At 43.2% G+C, this 19723-nt stretch overlaps 1 protein-coding gene across 7 annotated transcripts in view; it reads right to left on the bottom strand.

Moving 5' to 3' along the window:
• TENM1 (teneurin transmembrane protein 1) overlaps nt 1-19723 on the bottom strand; it is an 867710-nt gene that overhangs the window by 34772 nt on the left and 813215 nt on the right. For all 7 annotated transcript variants that reach the window (XM_051827786.2, XM_051827790.2, XM_051827788.2 and 4 more), the window contains 2 exons: nt 9021-9387; nt 7131-7641 (listed from right to left, as the gene is read on the bottom strand). In XM_051827786.2, the coding sequence (XP_051683746.1) occupies nt 7131-7641; nt 9021-9387 (878 nt within the window). The remainder of the gene's footprint in view (nt 1-7130; nt 7642-9020; nt 9388-19723) is intronic.

The raw sequence follows: 19723 nt of genomic DNA on the forward strand, positions 1-19723 counted from the left end.
GAAGCCATACCTAAACTGTACAGGGTAGAAACTAGAAGCTCCTCTACCTTGGTGTTTAAGAAAATATTGCTGATTACAGAAGGAAAATTCATTACCTATTTTTAAAAGGAAACACGAGGGAGTCAGATCCTCTTTCCATTTTCATTTCAGAAAACAGACCAACTTAATAAGCATTCTTTACAAAACACTGGATTCCCCTTTCCTCACCAATAACTGCATTTGGCTTCTTATGATTCAGTTCCAAGTCCACAATGCCCTTCTCTCTTCATTTGTCCTTCATTCAATAAATATCAGAGTTCTGTGCTAGTTACTGGGTTATAGTGCTGCATGAAACTCAGTCTAGTAGGGCAGATAAGACATGCACTCAAATAACTGCAATGCCAGAAAATGGCCACGTCTTTATGTAAAGAAGGAGCCGCAGAAGGTCAGAAGAGATGGAGGTGATTTCTAGCTGGGCTGAGCAAAAGAGGAGGAGGAAGACCAGGAGGTGTTTGAATCCTGGGGGCTGGAAGAAATTGGGGAGGGGCTTAAGGGGTTCCAAAACAAGGTCATGGCGTGATGGGAAGCAAACAGGTGGATGGACTGTTTATGAGGCCTGAGGAGACTAGGATGAGCCAAGCAGTGCTTGGGTGGCAATGAGTAGAGTGGGAGACACGGAGCCAGGAGAACTGGTTAGCAGGTAGCTTCAGTTAGTGTAGGTGTAAAACAGAATTATAGAAGCTAGTGGCCTCTGGCCTTGTTAAATGTATTGTGATTGCCTGTCACTGGGTCTGGTCTCCCGCACTAGACTAAACTCTCCAATCTTTGGTTGGGGGGAGGTGCAGTGTCTCCTTCATATTTCTATTCTCGGTATCTGGCTCAGAGTAGATTCTCACTGCATGTACCCAGTGAAGGAGTGTCAACAGAATGCTGCCAGTGTAAATGGAAAGGATGAGGTAGATATGAGAGCCAGTGGGGTTGTAGAACAGACAGAATCATGTAGACCGGTGTTGGGAGGCCACGCTTAGCTTACATCAATGGTCTGTGCATTGCAGCGAAAGTTCCCTTATCAGCCTCTGAAAGCTTTTTCTGCCCACAGCATCCAGTACTTCTGTTCACTGCCTGTCTGTATTTCAGTGCTCCCCAGCATTACCCATGACGATTCTGTCTGCCTCGTTCTTGATCCTTATCAAGGGCAAAAAGCACAAAGAGAGGTGTCTGAGGAAAGGTGTTGAGTCTGTATCTCTGGAGACCTGAAAGAACAGTTGACAATTCTATGTTCTTCTTTAATTGAACTGGAGACAGGTGGCCGTAAGACCATATGGTGCCTTAGTTCCCTTCCTACTCCGGGATTCCAGGAGGCCCTGGAAAAATTAAACATGTTCAACTGACTGGCCATCACATAAGCATTTCTACATGGGCATCACTTCCTACCCCCAGGCAGATATCTTACCCAGAGACCCAGCTTGTTGACCTTGCCCTTCCTCCCCTCATTAGCCATCCTTGATAGAATTGATATTGGAAAAACAGCCTAGCAGGTACCCAGGGATGTTAGGATGGCTTTACTGACTCATCAGTAGGTTTTTTATTTTTCATTTTATTTGCTCGTGGGGGTGGGAGAATGCAGAAGACTGAGGGTCAAGAGATAATTTAAATGCAGAGTCTCCTTTAAGTGGAAGGGCTTCCTACCTAAGGTAAGGGGCCTGAGAAACTGTCACCTCGGTCTGACCTGACAGCAGTGACCTTAGGCTGGGTCCTCTTCCACTTAGTATAACAGCAGCCTTTGCCAGGGTAATGCAGAGGATGAAAACAAAGGCATCCTGGCTACTCCTGGAGTCTTGTGGGGGAACGAAAGCTCACCTGCTGTGTGAGTTGCAGGACCCCTCCCTTGGATGCCAACTGTGACAGGGTCATTACAGTTAGGAGCCTGCCAGCCCCTTAGACCAGAACACCTGCCTCATTCTGTCAATCTTCTGGCCTTGACAGTCACCTCCTGCTTAGCCATTTCTCTGTAGTCAGCTTTTCCCCCTTGACACTCAGGACACTTAAGGGCAGTGAAGCATCATGCACTAATACTTGGGGTGTGCAATTATTATCTCTGTCTAAGTCAAACAGAATTATAAAAATCAATGAACAATTTAAACAACATTGCAGTACACAAAAGAAGCCTACACACCACCACTATACAAGATGCATTTTTAAATCTCATTTGGATTATCTACTGCTTAGGGTCATTTCTCCTTTTCATAGCTGTAGATAACTGAAATTTGAATGAATTATTGGCTGGGTTTCTTCTACATAGCAGTCCTCCATAGTGCCAGTTTCTCTCTCTCTCTCTCTCTCTCTCTCTCTCTCTCTCTCTCTCTCTTCCTCCCTCCCTCCCTTCCTCCCTCCCTCCCTCCCTCCCCCTCCCTCTCATTTCAGAATACAGCTTCTATTCCATCTTCCCTTCAGCTCCAAAAAGAAGCCTCTCTTTCTCACTCCAGAAAAATACTCAAGATCTTTTATCAAGGCATGGCAACCTTCTGTACTGCTCTGACTTTGCCTGGAATCGTAGGGCCAATCCTGTGTCCCTCAGTTGCAGAAAGACAAGGAAAAACTTGAAGGAGTTTTCTGAACTAGCTAAGCATGGATGAAAGAGAAAGAAGTCAAATTTTGTTCAGAATACACAATCAGTCACATTGGGAAGGTTGGGAAGGCACTCGTTCTTGTGTGTACATGTAAGAAGGGACAGGGCCTGTGTTTTGTTGGGGACTGCCGTTCAGCATCAGAGGGCATTGCTTCGGGAAGAAGAGGTACTTTCCCCTCTCAGCAGACATGATGTGGCCAAGAAGGCTTCACCTTGATTCTGGAGACTGTTAAGAAGGTTGGAGAAGGAACAAATGGTTGTTCACCTCCTTTTTTATCTCATGGTACTGCCACATTCCTCTTTTCTTGCTACAATTTCCTACCTGTCCAGACTTTGTACAATAGTTCTGCTAATCCAAACATGTTCCTCCTCTTTCTGGAAGGTGATGTTGTAATAGTGAAAAGAGCAATGAAACAGAGGCTTGGAGACCTAGCTTGACTTGGCGAACTAAGTTTGGAACAGGCAAGTTGCTTCCCTATTCTTAGCCTCAGTGTCTTCATTTGTATAGTGACTTCCAATTTCTCTCTGTGGCCCTAAAATCCCAAGATTGTCTCCATGTGGATCCCTACATTTTTCATCTAGTGACTCAAGACTGGCTATTCAATAATGATGTTAGTTGATTGCTTTTCACTGACTGCTGGTCAAGTCCTGGTAACAGGTCTGTGCTCCACTTGCTATGAGGATCCTGCCTCCCACACAGTACCAACACCAATGTGCTGCTTGTGGAAAGCAGACACACAAAGTGATTTGACAACAAACTTTTCTTCTTTATTTGGCATTATTGTTTTTTTCTTCTGTGTTGGATTATTCTCATCAGCAAACAAATATTGCATCATTTTTCTCATTTGAAAGATTCTTTCTGTTTATCCTATTTCTTCCTCAGGTCCAATTTTTCTGCTCTTCTTTGGAGCAAAGCTCCTCAAAAGGGGACTTTACATGCTGTCTTCAATCTCTCTCCTCTTTATTGCTTTGTTTTTATGATTACTATTGAGGTATAATTCACATACCATAAAATTCCCTATTTTAAAATATACAATCATTGACTTTCAGTAGATTCATAATGTTGTGCAACCACCAACACCCAAATAAACCCTGTACTCATTAACATTCACTCCCCATGCACTCTTCTCCCCAGCTCTTGACAATTATGATTCTACTTTCTGTCTTTATGGGTCTGCTTGTTATAGATATTTCATATAAATGGAATCATACATCATTGCATATAAATGGAATATCATATCTGTCCTTTGGTGTCTAACTCCTTTCATTTAGCATAATGTTTTCAAGGTTCATCCATGTGGCAGCATACATCAGTACTCCATTCCTTTCCAAGCAAAAAATAATATTCTATTGTATGGATATACCACATTTGGTTCGTCCACTCATCACTTTGGGAAAGGAGTGTGACAGTTACCAGAATCAAGATGGAGTCATCTGTGACAATACTAACAAGAATAAATAAAGCCAAGAGGTTAGGAACAAAGGGTAGTTATTCATGGTGGCCCGATGGGGACTATCACAAAAGATCCTGCCAGAATGACAACACTGCACAGAAACCATCACAACCTATACCAAGAAGTACTTTTACAAGAACATTTGCCTAGCAACTGTCTATTCAACCTCAACTAATGTCACCCTGGTTGTTTCTCATTGTGGCTAAAGATTGTTTGTAAATATCTGCTGTAATCTCCCTCATTTTTGCTATGAAAAACTTTCCCTTGCTTCAGCCTTTTTGAATACACCCAGAGTTTACTATGGCAGGCATAATCTCATTGCAATGCTCTGTACCCCACCCCCATCCCCACAAATGATTATTCTTTGGAGAGTCTTTCTGATTAAAAAAAATTAGATTGGTGACTTGATGGGCACATAGTGTATTTACACTATTCGTCTATAATGAATAATGCTGCCACAAACATTTGTGTGCCATTCTTTCTTAAATCTGTTCTAGTCACACTTTGGTCCCCTACTGTCATAGCATCTACTCATCTCCTGGGAACAATGGTCTCCAGTGTTAAATGGAATCGTCACTTCCTGGTTTCCTCTTGCTTTTCTTATCATGGATCTCTGATACAGATGATCCCTTATAGCTCTTTGAATTACCTGTTTTACTTGGTGCTATCGATTGAATGTGTCTCCTTAAATTTTTAAGTTGACACTTAATCACCAATGGTAATTTGCTCATGAAGGATCCTCCCCCAATGAATGGGATTAGTGACTTTATAAAATGGCCGGAGGGAACTAAACAGGTGTCTTTTTTGCCATCCACTCTTCTGCCATGTGAGATCATAGCAAGGGGTGCCATCTTGGAAGCAGAGAGTGACCCATCTGCTGACACTTTGATCTTGGATTTTCCAGCCTCCAGTGTGAGAAGTTTCTACTGTTTATAAATTACCAATTTAAGGTATATTGTTACAACAGCATAAATGGTCTAAATCACTGGGTTTCCAGGATGTGCCACTCTCCTAACATGTATCACCATAGTTTTCCTACTCCAACAGCCCCCACCCCAGCCCCACTCTTGTTAGGTCCCTGTTGCTCCAATACAGCCTGTTTTCAATACACAGTGATTCTTAAAAAACACAGGGGTATGTCATACTTTCACCCAAAACTCTCCAGTGGCTCCACCTGTTAGAGTGAAAGTCAAAGCCTTTACAGTGCTCTACAAGGCCCTCCATAAAGGAGCTCTGGCCATTTTATTGATTTCATCACCCGATGACTCTTACTCCACTCCTTACTATTCCTTGAACCCATCAGGCTTGTTCCTGCTGCAGGGCCTTGGTATTGGTGTTCCCTCAGCCACAATACCTCCATATCCCCACCCCCACCAGATAGTCATATGGTTTACTCACTCACCTCCTCTAGGTCTTTGTTTGCATACCTGGCACATAGTATGTACTTGGAAAATATTCGTTGAATAAATAAATTCATGGTTGAACTGGTCATTTTGAAAAACTAGTTCATGTACCAGCCATTTCTTAGTGGGGGACTGAATTCAAGTTTTGGCTTTCATGATAGTTGTTTACCTAATTTCAGCTGCAGTGTGATCTGGCATGGCCTTTAAAAAAGATATTAAAGTTTCTCAACAGAAACTTTGTTTCTCAAGGGTAGTATATTTTAAAACATGGGCTCCTGAGTCAGACTGCTGGAGTTTGAATCTTGGATAATCTGTGTGAATGAGGATGAGTTAGCCATGCTATGACTCAGTTTCCTCATCCATAAAATGGGCACGCTAAGAGCACCCATCTCACGCTGTTAGAGGGATCAAAGGAAATAATGTGTGTAAATTACCTAGCCCAGTACTCAGAATTTAGTAAATCTTTTATGAACAGCAGCTTTTATTTACTCCTACGAAGATGTAAGATAACTTTTTCAAAAAACAGAGGAAGACTTGCAACAGAAACAGCTGAATACATTTTTCTAAGTGAGACTAAAATAGCTGTCCTGCTCTTTTGTATAGATGGCATTTCTTTGGGAAATGATCCAAAATTTAAAAACGAGCTGTTTTGCCCCTTCCCTCAGGAGGCTATATATATTCTCTGCATCCTGACAGACTAGCCACACTTGGAAGTCTCGTACTTAACATCTCCACTTCGCACGCTCTTCAACTTCAGTGCCATTCTAGGCTCTGGGTTCGGCTCCCACACCTCATCCTCACTTGGTATTCTGGTTTAAAATCCAGCAATCCCATCGCAGGGAAAATGCTTCCTACCAGCTTTTGAAATGGGTCGTCTGGCAAACAAGGGTGTCCATGCTTTAAAGGGCACTGGCAATGGTCTCCATATCCACGTCAGGGCCCCTGCTGTCAGACACATTATGTGTTAGTTCCCAGCCAAGCAAAGTCAGCACAGATCCAGGCTGCAAGTGCCATGAGGTGCTGGATTCACTGACTTGGGCAGGAACGGCAAGAAGGCCCAAGCCTGGACAGGAGCTCTTGGCACTGCACTTTGCAGAAGCAGCCAAAGGAATGGCACCTCTTCTATGCAGCATTTGCCCCATATACTTTTACTCTCGCTTTCCAGGGTCCACTTCATATATTCTAACTTCTCTCTTACTTCCCGCAGCAACTTATACTGAGTCGGGTCGGGCTGGGCTGGGCAAACATTAATTTATTCATTCATTAAACCCCACAGGGATCAATAAATACTCGTTAAATCACACTGCTTCTTTGCAGCATTGGAACTATTTTCGTGGTTTGTTATTTAAATGAAACTTTACCCTGTCTTCCTAGGTATGCTGCAATTTCTTGAGTACACAGACTTCCACCTCCTGCCTCCTGCCAAGCCACACTTGATTCTTCCTTCATCCAGTCTAGCCTTTTATTATTGTGCTTTGCAAACTGCTCTGGGTTAAAATTACCCTAGGAGTTGGGTAAAATTTTCTCCTTGACATTGTATCTTTTTATTGTAGTTCTTAGGAGAAAATAACATGTAACACTCAGCAATGATGAAGCCATTTCCCCTCTGGAACCCAGTTTCACATAAAAACCTAACAAAACTTAAGTTGAGAATTAGAAACTTACTCATAAACAGTTGTCCATCCATTTTCATTACTTTTGGTAGCCAGAAGTCCAGTGTTTCCTGGGTAGGTCATCAAGGCCAGATTGTAGCCTTGGGCTGACACTCTTTTCAGGACTCCATTACTGCTTATGGTCAGCCAGTACACCTGCCCGCCAGGCACCACAAGCCAAAGGGGCATCCCGCCTGCATCACGGCGAATGTGCACTGAATTGCCATTGCTGCTGGTAATTGCACCCAAGTCACCTTCAGCATTGTAGGTGAAGTTATACACATAGTCCCTTGTTATCAAGTTCAAGGTGTGCAGGTGGGTTCCATTGACAGTGAACTGGTAGAGTTCCTGATCAGCAGGTGAGGCAATCTCATAGAGGTTCATGTCATTCAGGTGGGCTTGGTTCCGGGTGATGGTACGGATTCGAACATTCCCAAGGTCTGCCACATACAGGGTACCATCTGGTGACACTGCTAAGGAGGAAGGGGCTTTCATCTTTGCATCTTTGGCATAGCCACCATCACCTGTTAGAGAAAGAGCCTGATTTTACTAATTGGCATGAGAAGCGTTTTTATAGAACATACCATAGACAGAAAGCACTATGCATCAAGGATCATTTTAAAGCGAACAATCAGTGAACTAGCATTCTCTGTGTGGCCCCCTTGACAAATTCGAAACCCATTATTCAAAAGATTGTAATTCTTGAGTCAGTACCATTGAAGATGAACAGTAAGATGTAATTATCTCAGTTACACTAATTTTGTGAAATCCTCAATCCTGCTGCTCAGAATCTATTGTATTGTAAGACACAAGAAAAGCAAATAACAATAGCTACACAAAACTCGGGCCGGCAACCCACGAAACTTAAGCTTGTAGGGTCTGTTTCAGGACTTTCCAGTCCTACCATACCTGGAGGCCCTTTCTGCTGTTAATTCCAGCAGTCACATTGTCAAAGAATACTAAGTCTATAAATATGACAGTGATTCAGAACATCAAATTAGATAGCTGGAATAAACACTAGATTTGCCTTGAATGGAAGACACAAATTAGCAAATATCTATAAGACTCATTATCTAGGAAAACATTGGGCATATTGATCAAAAGTCGTATTGAACAAATTGCTTGCTCTTGATTCCTCTGGTTTAAGAAAAGGCAAAGGTTAAGAGGACCATTCAGGCCTGGACGGGTATTTAATAGGGCTGAAAGTAGCATGGAGGGATTTCTACAGCCCAGCAGTAAATGTATCTGTTGACATTTAGGAGACTGTTGGCTACCTGTAATGGGAACTCCATGTTTTGGGGAAAAGACTTTTTGCCCCTAATTTCAATTAGAAATAAAGGGCACTTCTGGTCCTGGAGAAAGTTTTAAAGAATGATGTGTATTATAGACCAATGACCCAAGAACCCGCATTGTGGGTTTTCATTTTGCCCATCTAGCCCCAAAGCAGTCTGCCCTTCGAGTCTCAAATAGCATACACTGTTAATGTGGAAAGCAGCCACTTAGGGGAAAGCATTTTTCCTTGTTTACCTAAATGAGTAAATGTGGGTGTTGCCCAGTTTCTCCCTCTCTAAAGTACACACCATATCATGATCTAAACTTCTTAAGAGTATACTTTTTTATTATACTAGTTGATCCTCAAAAGAGTAAAGTGATACAACTGAGACAAGCACTATCTCTCCTTGACAACTGAGGCAAGTGGCTAATGAAGAGACTTTGTGGCTCCCCTAGGGTCACTCAGTGAGTCAGCTGGCAAGACAACCAGGCGATGCGACTCCCAACCCACTGCTTCCTCCACTAGCTCACACCCACGTTTGTAAGAAATACTTTTGTTTTTCCTTTTGACTTTCCTGATGCACATTTTCCTTTGGAAAGCAGAGCTAGCGAATTGCTAAAAAGGTCATACCCGAAAAACAGTCACAGTTGGGATCAATTTTGCAGTCACAGTCAGTGGGGGCACCAGCGATGATGGAGATCTCCCCATTGGTGGTCACTTGCTGAATGCGGTTTACTTTTCTCTCGTCTGTTTCAGCTATGAAGAGCAGCCCGCTGTGGGAGACGCTGATGGCCCTAGCAGACTCCAGAGTGGAGTGAATTGCTACCTTGCTGACCAAGAAATGATCGATGCCTGGCACCTGGCAGTGAATGGGGCGCCCTGCAATGATCCGCACGCGCCTGTTCTCAGAAATTTGCAGCACAATGTTGTTATCCAAGACATACAATGAATTGTCCATGGGGTTGACTGCAAGGTCTGTTGGCCACTCTAATCTCACCTGCAAAAAGAACAGAACACACTCCATAAGGTTACCATATCTTCCCAGGGCAGTTTTACCTTGAAAGAAAAATTGGCTCGCTTCCCCCTGTCTTCTGAATTGCATCCAACATTGGTGTTGTTTGGTAAAAGTGGCAGAGGGGATGGTTAATCACATATTCTGGTTAACATATTTGTCACATATGCCATTTTGAACATATTGGAAAATTTTACAATAATTCCAGAACGATCTAGAATAGTGGTTTCCAGACTATGGTCTCTGGGCCAGCAGCAAAAGAATCACTGGGGACCTAGATAGAAATGTGAGTTTTCAGGCCCCAGCCTAGACCTATTGAATCAGAAACCCTAGGCATGGGGACTCAGCCATTTGTGTTCGGCAAACCTTCCAGGTGATTCTGAGAAGCACCGCTCTAGGGCTTCTGGATTGCTATAATGCACTCTTATTTTACTGTAGATGAACAAAAGGACAAAGTCATAGAGGCTTTGGGGTGAGAGAGAGAAAGCAGATTTCACTTAATCAGCAACCTGCTGAGACAGGGCTTATCATTAGCACAAACCTGGTATCCATCTCAGGGATTACTCTGGCCTGGTTCACCAGCGGTTGATTTGGAATCCTAGGTTGTAGTGTTCTACTCCCTTAGCTTGGCCTAGTTTACTCCATTTGCCCCTTTCCTCAGCAAAGAAATGGATTGGCTTGCTCTTTTATTGAATATCTGCGGAGAGCTTTCTCTGGGCTAAGCTTTGTGTTAAGCCTTGGGTAGTCAAAAATGACTATGACACAGCATTCTTCCTCGAACAACGTATGGTCCGGCAGTGCCTTTGGAGGAACCATTAGGCAATTACCTTCCACATGATGAGAAGGAAGCAGCAGAGGGGGTATGAGAGCACTTCACTCGAACTGGGAGGCAGGAGGCAGGATATTACCAGAGAAAGTGCTACTTCAGTAGGGCCTGATGTGACTAGTAGGAGAAAAATGGGAAATGGCCAGATGTTTGGACTAAATTGTCTTCCCCAAATTCATGCATCAAAGTCCTAACACCTCAATGTGACTGTATTTGGAGATAGGGCCTTTAAGAATAAATGAGGGGGCCAGGGCCTGTGGCATAGTGAGTAAAGCCACTGCCTGTGGCACCTGCATCCCATATGGGCACTGGTTCAAGTCCTGTCTGCTCCAGTTCTGATCTAGCTTCCTGAAATGTTCCTGGGAAAGCAGAGGAGGACAGCCTAAGTCCTTGGGCCCCTGTACCCATGTGGGAGACCCAGAAGAAGCTTCTGGCTTCAGTTTGACTCAGCTCCTGCAATTGTGGTCATTTGGTGAGCGAATCAGTGGATGGAAGATCTCTCTCTCTCTCTCTCTCTCTCTGTAAGTCTGTCTTTCAAATAAATTAATAAGAGAATGGGACCCTCAGAGTGCTTCCTAATCCAAGAGAACCAGCGTCTCTCTAATAAAAGGCAGAGATGCTGGGATGCACATGCACACAGGGAAGATTAGATGGGAACACAGCAAGAAGGTGGCCATCTGCTGTCCAAAGCGAGAAGCCTGGGATAAAGCACACCTCTCAATGCTTTCACCTTGGACTTCGAGCCTCCAGACTGAGAAAACCACTTGGTGTTGTTTAAGCCTCCTGTCTGTGGTACTGTGCTCTTGCAGCCCACACAGGTAACAGAGGGCAGCACATGTCCAGTTTTACTCTGGTGGCTGTGGGAAGCCACCGAAAGGCTTTGAGCAGGCATATGACCTAGTCATATTTGGCTTCTGGACAGATCATCTTGGCTGCTGTAATATTGGAGGGAAAGGAGAGATGGGAGGCAGGTAGACAGAAGCCTCCCTGGTCAAGAATAATGATGTTGAACTAGGCTAGCAACAGTGGGCACGGAGAGAAGCAGATAGATTTGAGACACGATATATAGAGTTAGAAGCACAAGGACTGGTGTGTGTGTGTATGCCTCTGTGTGCAGGTACATGTCTGGTATGCTTTGTGCCAAGGGCTGTGCTAACCAGTGGGGACACACAGGCTTATCTAAATATGGTTCCAACTTAGTTTCTTTCTGGACACAGGAGTTTGCTCAGTGCCTGGCCTGACATTTCAGTGACAGCAAATATTTGTCCCTAGGCACTTCTGAGAGACCTGTCTTCTAGCCCGTAGTCCACCCCACTACTCATTTGTTCTCTGTTTCTCCTTGCCTAGGCTGGACAAAGACAGAAGCAATGTCACGTTCATGGTACAAGTACTTAATGGTAACATAGCTACTTTTCTTACTTGCTTTCAGTGAAAGCCCAAGAAAGCCTTTGTTTTGTTCTCATAGAACCTTAAAATCTAAAAACACAATATTACATGAGGCCCACTACTTTCCTAGCTGGATGGAGCCTTACCTGCAGTCAGTAATGAAGTGCCCAAGGCCTGTCTGAGATTTAAGGCGCTTCCTCTAATTGTGTCTCATAAGGGAGGGCGTCAGTGTAGTAAGGAGAACAAAAGTTGTCTTTGGCCTCCCCTATTACACCACGAGGGGCTCTTTGCCCATCTCTGAGTATCTCCTCCTGACACCCAGCAACCTCATTCTGTCCTCCTGTCTATGTGTGCCCTCTACCTCCACACAGGTTGGCCTTCCCTGCTCAGTACCATATGCCTCTGGGCAGCTAGGAATTTGAGTGCTAATGGGGTATCAAGCTCAACTTGCATTATGCATGTTCTACAGAGCCTTTCGGACTCAGGCCATTGTATAAACATTAAACAGCAGCGCAACAGCCCCCAGAGTGTCCGCAGAGAGGTGTTCCCCAGCACGTCTGTTTGAGGCCGCTGCATGTCAGTGCCCTGCCACTATGAGTGAGAGTGGGCCCTTGCTGTGGCAGAGGGCACTGCTGCCTGCTCCACTGTGTGCCCTGGCCTCAGCCCTCTGTATACACTCGTGCACTTGTACAGGAGCTGTCTGTGTGTGTCGGTCCTATGGAGCACAGTCCCCCAGGAAATAAGCTGGGGCTGGCTGAGGAAGAGCAAATGAATTTATTTCAGTACAGCACTCCTATTTTGATCGAGTCTCAAGTCAGTGACCCAGAAAAAACAAACCTGGCGGAAATGGCGGTCTAATTATCCCCACTCTGGGAGCCGAGGCCAGGGCAGAGGCCGGGGACAGCACACACCTGGCAGGAGCCAGAGAAGGAGCATGTTTCGGACTGTGTTCTCAGCTAGCACAGCTGCCTCGGAGAGAAAGGCTGGTAGTTGGAAAAGAAGCCGTTAAATTCTTCAGCTTCCCCAACCTGATTTAAGCCAACACTCTCGGTGTCATGTTTATTAGATTCAATATTGCCTCAAAAATACACCAGCTATTGTGTCTGTTTGTTTTCTTTTCCATCAAATAAGCCACCCTCTGGCAGTTTCCTGTGACTAAAGTGGCCTTTGTGCTTCTGAGACACTTTCTCTACCAACTACGCAGAATGCCTTTAATTCCCATTTGCTTTGCTGGCAGCTCGTCCGTGAGATCTGCTCAGATGCAAGTTGGGTGGCTACTTAGCAGTCGAGGGGCTGCCTTTTCTGTATCTGGACCTTTTCACCTCGCTTAGGTTGTCAGTTTCTTTTATGTCCTTCCCATGTTAAATACTCTCATTCCCAGGTAATTTTTCAAGGGACGGGTGCCTTACACTCCCACAGCAGAAACACCCTGTTTAGTACCGAGGCATTATACCTGACACACCACCTCTCATAGGGAACGAATCTTTGAGCTAATCCTGGCAGGCAGAATTGGCATCTGTTAGGCACAGAGAGACCCCAGCATTATACACTGCCGAGTTGCAGCTAAGGTTAACCCCTGGGAATGGCTGGCATTTATCCAAGTGGTTTCTGGGGTGGGGGTAGAAATTAGCACTTCCTTTCTTGGGGGGGGGGGTGAGAGCAGAAAGTGATTGAATCACAGCAGTGTAGCTCTGTAAACTCTGCCTACTGACCTGGCCTACAGGCAAACCGTTTGGCCTAATTTGTGGTGGTTGCTCCACCTTGTAAAAATACATTAATTTGTTTGAAATGTCAAAATGTATTTAAGCTAAACTAGCATTAAAGGTCATTGGCATAGCCGCCAGCTGGTGGAATGTGCCCATCTCCCCATAACCTTCCCAGAGAAATGACCCTGAGCAGAAAGGAGTTCTTGGTCAGAATGTCAGCCCTGGACAGCATTATGTCTTCCCCTGCTAATTGAAATCTTGCCTTGAAGGGAGTTGACCCTCAGGTCAACCAGTGCCATGGCTGGTTAAGAGATCCAGCTAATTTTGACCCATGTAACATTTTACATAGCAGCAGAAATCCTGTAGTGAAAACCCGACCTATAAAGAGCAGTATTTAAATTTGAGCCCTTGATTATATTAAACCAGTAATTCCTCAAACATAAACCTCATCTGACACTGTACATACAAACCATCATTTGTATTCTTAGGCTCTCAGTTTCCCCCCCTAACTCTGTGTAATCCTAGGCAAATTAGGTAATCCTCTATGGATCTCTGGTTTCCTTGTCTGTAACAACAAAAACAGGTTCATGATAGTATATCTACTTGTACAATTATTTCATGGATTAATTGATAGTGATATAAGGTGCTCATCATAGCGCCTGGAACATAGTAAGGGGCAGCAAATAGTACTAATACTTATAACATGGGCTGGCGTTGTGGGGCAAAGAGGCTAAGCCACTGTTTATGATGCTGGAATCTCAAGGTGGAGCACCTGTTGGAGTTCTGGCTGTTGAGCTTCCAATCCAGCTCCCTGCTAATGCACCTGGGAAGGCAGGGGACGATGGCCCAAGTACTTGGTCCCTATCTCCCACATGGGAGACCCAGTCTCATGGCTTTGGCCTGGTCCAAATCTAGTTGTTGAAACCATTTGGGGAATGAACCAGTGGATAGACGATCTCTCTGTCTCTCTGTCTCTCACTCTCATTCTCTTTCTACAAATCTCCCCCTGATGCCCGGAACTCAGCCATTCAAATAAAACATAGAAAAAATACTAGTAACAGATTTATGGTTATAGAACTTTAGAGCTGGAAGCAACCTTGTCTAATTACAATTCAGTGAGGTTCCCTTACAATTGTATTTTCCAGACAAGTTATTCACATACAACTTTTATGAATTTTGCTTCTCACTTCTATACCATCTGCATTATTACTGACTTGATATTTTTCTTTAAATTCACCTTTTATTTATTTCTTTTTTTAACTTTTATTTAATAAATATAAATTTCCAAAGTACAGCTTTTGGATTACAGTGGCTCCCCCCCCCCCAGTAACTTCCCTCCCGCCCACAACCTTCCCATCTCCCGCTCCCTCTCCCATTCCATTCACATCAAGATTCATTTTCAATTCTCTTTATATACAGAAGATCAATTTAGTATATATTAAGTAAAGATTTCAACAGTTTGCACCCAAACAGAAACACAAAGTGTAAAGTTCTGTTTGAGTACTAGTTATAGCATTAATTCACATTGTACAACACATCAAGGACAGAGCTCCTAAATGGGGAGTAAGTGCACAGTGACTCCTGTTGTTGACTTAACAATTTGACACTCTTGTTTATGGCATCAGTAATCACCCTAGGCTCTTGTCATGAGCTGCCAAGGCTATGGAAGCCTTTTGAGCTCGCCAACTCTGATCTTATTTAGACAAGGCCATAGTCAAAGTGCAGATTCTCTCCTCCCTTCAGAGAAAGGTACCTCCTTCTTTGATGGCCCATTTTTCCACTGGGATCTCACTCGCAGAGATCTTTCATTTAGTTTTTTTTTTCCCAGAGTGTCTTGGCTTTCCATGCCTAAAATACTCTCATGGGCTTTTTAGCTGGATCCGAATGCCTTAGGGGCTGATTCTGAGGCCAGGGTGCTGATTAGGACATCAGCCATTCTATGAGTCTGCTGTGTATCCCACTTCCCATGTTGGATCGTTCTCTCCTTTTTAATTCTATCATTTAGTATTAGCAGACACTAGTCTTGTTTATGTGATCCCTTTGACTCTTAATCCTATCATTATGATCAATTGCGAACTGAAACTGATCACTTGGACGAGTGAGATAGCATTGGTACATGCCACCTTGATGGGATTGAATTGGAACTCCCTGGCACCTTTCTAACTCCACCATTTGGGGCAAGTCCGATTGAGCATGTCCCAAATTGTACATCACCTCCCTCTCTTATTCCCACTCTTATATTTAACAGGGATCACTTTTCAGTTAAATTTAAACACCTAAGAATATTTGTGTGTTGATTACAGAGTTCAACCAATAGTATTAAGTAGAACAAAAAAAATACTAAAAGGGATAAAGTATTAAGTTGTTCCTCAACAGTCAGGACAAGGGCTGATCAAGTCACCGTTTCTCATAGTGTCCACTTCACTTCAACAGGTTTCCTTTTTGGTGCTCGGTTAGTTGTCACCGATCAGGAAGAACATATTTTTCCCTTTGTGACTGGCTTATTTCATTCAGCATAATGTTTTCCAGATTCCTCCATTTTTTTGCAAATGACTGGATTTAATTTGTTTTTACATCAAGAAATTGGAAAGCACCAAACAAATGAGCTATCAATGCATCTCAAGGATCTAGAGAAACTACAGCAAACCAGACCCAAAACTAATAGAAGAGAAATAATTAAAATCAGAGAAGAAATCAACAGAATTGAATAAAAAAAAACTACAAAAGATCAGCCAAACCAAGAGCTGGTTTTTTGAAAACAAAACAAAACAAAACAAAATTGACACACCATTGGTCCAACTAACTAAAATGAAGATAAAAGACACAAATCAATAAAATCAGGGATGAAAAAGGGAATGTAACAACAGACACCACAGAAATAAAAAAAATCATTAGAATTACAACAAGGACTTGCATGCCAGCAAACAGGGAAATCTACCAGAAATGGATAGATTCCTGGACACATGCAACCTACCTAAATTGAACCATGAAGACAGAGAAAACCTAAACAGACCCATAACTGAGACAGAAATTGAATCAGTAATAAATGCCCTCCCAACAAAGAAAAGCCCAGGACTGGATGGATTCACTGCTGAATTATTCCAGATATTTAAAGAACTATCTACAACAACTAACAACAGATGCTGGCGAGGATATAGAAAAAAAGGGACACTAATCCACTGTTGGTGGGAATGCAAACTGGTAAAGCCACTATGGAAGTCAGTTTGGAGATTCCTCAGAAACCTGAATATAACCCTACCATACAACCCAGCCATCCCACTCCTTGGAATTTACCCAAAGGAAATTAAACTGGCAAATAAAAAAAGCTATCTGCACCTTAATGTTTATTGCAGCTCAATTCACAATAGCTAAGACCTGGAACCAACCTAAATGCCCATCAACAGTAGACTGGATAAAGAAATTATGGGATATGTACTCTATAGAATACTATACAGCAGTAAAAAAAAAAACAATGAAATCTGGTCATTTGCAACAAAATGGAGGAATCTGGAAAATATCATGCTGAGTGAAATAAGCCTTTCATTTATTTCTAAAAATTTAAAAATTTATGTGAGATGGGGAGGGGGATAGAAGGGGGGAGGAAGATGAGAGAATTCTCCCATCTACTGGTTCATTCCCTAAATGCTACAACAGCAATTGCTGGGCAAGGCCGGAACCAGGAACCAGGAACACAATCCAGGTCTCCAACAAAGGTGGCAGGCTCTCAATTACTTGAGCCTAGGGTCTGCATTGGTAGGATATTGGGGTCAGGAACTAGGGTCAGGAATTGAACCCAGGTACTCCAAGGTTGGATGTAGGCATCTTAACTGCTAAGCTAGATGCCTGTGTCTGATGTACTTTTTCAAAAAATAATTAATTAAATTTATGTGAAAGGCAGAGAGATGGAGAAACAGAGAAAGACCTCCCACTGACTGGTTCACTTCTCAAATGGTTATAACAGCCAGGACCAGGCCACAATGAAATCAGGAGCCTGGAACTCCATCTGGGTCTCCTACATGGGTGGCGAGGACCCAAGGACTTGAACTATCATCTGCTGCCTCCTAGGATGTGCATTACCCTAGGTAACACTGCATTACCAGGAGCTGGAACTGAAAGAACTGGATCTCAAACCCAGGAACTCTGCAAGACGGAATGTGGGAGTCCAAAGTGGCATCTTAAATGCTATGCCAAACGTCTACCCGAATCTACTTTTTAAATGTGAATAGATGTTGCTCCTTCCTTTGAATGGTCTTAATCAATAACACCTATAAAATTATAAGCTCACTCATCTGGGTCATTAATAAAAGTAACCACTGTTTATTGAGTTCTTCCTAGGTGTCAGATACTTTGCATGGATTATTACTTTATATACTTAGAGCAGTCACTTGAGAACAAAACTATTAATATCCTCATTTTCAGATACGTGCTTTTGTCCTCTATGCCATCTGATTCTGCATTTCAAAGCATGAACATGTTCCTTCAGTCTTTTCTTACCAAGTCTGGCCTCCTTTTTACCCCTTCTGAATTACCTCCAGTGTTGTTCATTTTGGCTTCTTAGGAGTCATGCTATTTGTATTTCTCTTAGCCGTCTGCTATCTTTTAATGCAGTGTTTTGTGGGTACCTACTATGTTCTAGGGACTGTTCTAATAGGTTTGCTCTGATTTCATCATCATTTAAAAAAAATCATCTATTATTTTTCACTTTTTGTTTCTGTGTGGGAGCAAACTGTTAAAACAGGTTTCTTCCACGATTATGTCACAGTCAAGTGGGGAAAAGGCAGATACAGAAATAGGTCATTCAATACAATGTGCTAAGTGACACAAATGTCTGCCCACAGGGACATGGGGACACAGAGGAGGGAGTTCAAGGCAAGATTCCTAGAAGAGAAACGAAAACTTGACTTGAGGGAACAAGCAAAGTTATCAAGAAACACAATGGGAAGAGTGATCTGAGCAGAGGGAGAAGCACGAACAACGAAGCCATACGGGAACGGGGGAATGGAGTGCAGTGTGGGATTTCTTGGGCACAACATAGGATGGGTAGCAGTAGTGAAGGAAGTGTTCAATGTCTGCCAGTGACAAGGTCCAGGTTTCTTCTCTGAGGCGTTATTGTTCGGTGGGGCCAGTCCTGTGCTTGGTGGGGTTGTAGCAGCATCCTTGGCCTTTATACAGTAGAGGCCAGTAGCACCTTACCCTCCCATCAGGACAATGCCAAATGTCCCCCAAGGGACGAAACTGTCCTTTGTTGACAAACACTAGACTAAGCCACGAAGGTCTGGGTATGCTAAGGAATTCAAGCACAAACTGTAGATGTTGAGCAGTCAATGAAAGTCTTTTTAAAGCAGGAAGCTGACATAACCAATGAGACTGTAGTTTGGCGGGGCAGGTTGGGAAATCAGACTAGATGCAAGGGAATCAGTTTGGAAGCCACTCATTCAGCATTATGTTCAATCAATTAATATATTCTTTCTTCTAATAATCTGAGTGCTGATCCACAGACGGTCCTTGCCTTCAAGGTGCCTGGAGTCTGCAACTCTGCTTCTCGTGCTTTTTTTGGAATTATATGGCTGTTTAGGAATCTGACGAAAGCTATGTACTCCCTTTCTAGCCAATGCTCAGCAGTCAAATGAAGTGCCTAGGAGCTCAGGCTCCGGAGTTCAGACTTCCTGGGTCAGAACTTCCACCCATGTGTGATTTTTTAAAAATATGGAATGTGCCTGTATTTCTTTGGTCCCCCTGACTATTGTAAGGTTTTCTCTGATTCTATGTCACTAGCTATTTCTTCCTTATTCGTTTATTCTATTCCTTGTCAATAGTCTTTTTTACATAAAAGATTTATCTTCTATTTATTTGAAAGGCAGAGCTACACACAGAGAAGCACTAGCGGGTTCACTCTCCAAATGGCCACAGCAGGTCTCCCACACAGGTACAGGAGTTCAAGTACTTGGGCCATCTTCCTCTGGTTTCCCAGGCACATTAGCAGGGAGGGGTAATTGAAAGTGGAGCAGCTGAGCCACTGTTGCAGGCAGTGGCTTAACCTGCTATGCCACAACACCGGCCTTTGCTTGTGAATCTTTCTAAGTTATATGGCCTCCAAGAGATACTTGGCTTGCACTGGGATATATTATCTCATGTACAGTTGTCAGCCAGTTTCATGGCTAATATTTTAGCTTATTACTTGGATTACTCATTGTTATTTGTGACACAATCCTTGGTATAATTCCAAGTACAAACATGCTACTTTAATGAATTCCCTTTCTTCTCCTAATAAATGTCAACGTATCCCTTGTTAGACATTATGCTGGGTGGTAAGGAGTCAGCTTTAGCCAATACAGCATGGATTCTTCCCCTTTTGAGTTTACAGTCTTTTTATCTGACTTCATTTCCTTTATTTTCCAGTATG

Source organism: Oryctolagus cuniculus, chromosome X (assembly GCF_964237555.1).
Source record: "Oryctolagus cuniculus chromosome X, mOryCun1.1, whole genome shotgun sequence".
NCBI classification, from domain to species: Eukaryota; Metazoa; Chordata; class Mammalia; order Lagomorpha; family Leporidae; genus Oryctolagus; species Oryctolagus cuniculus.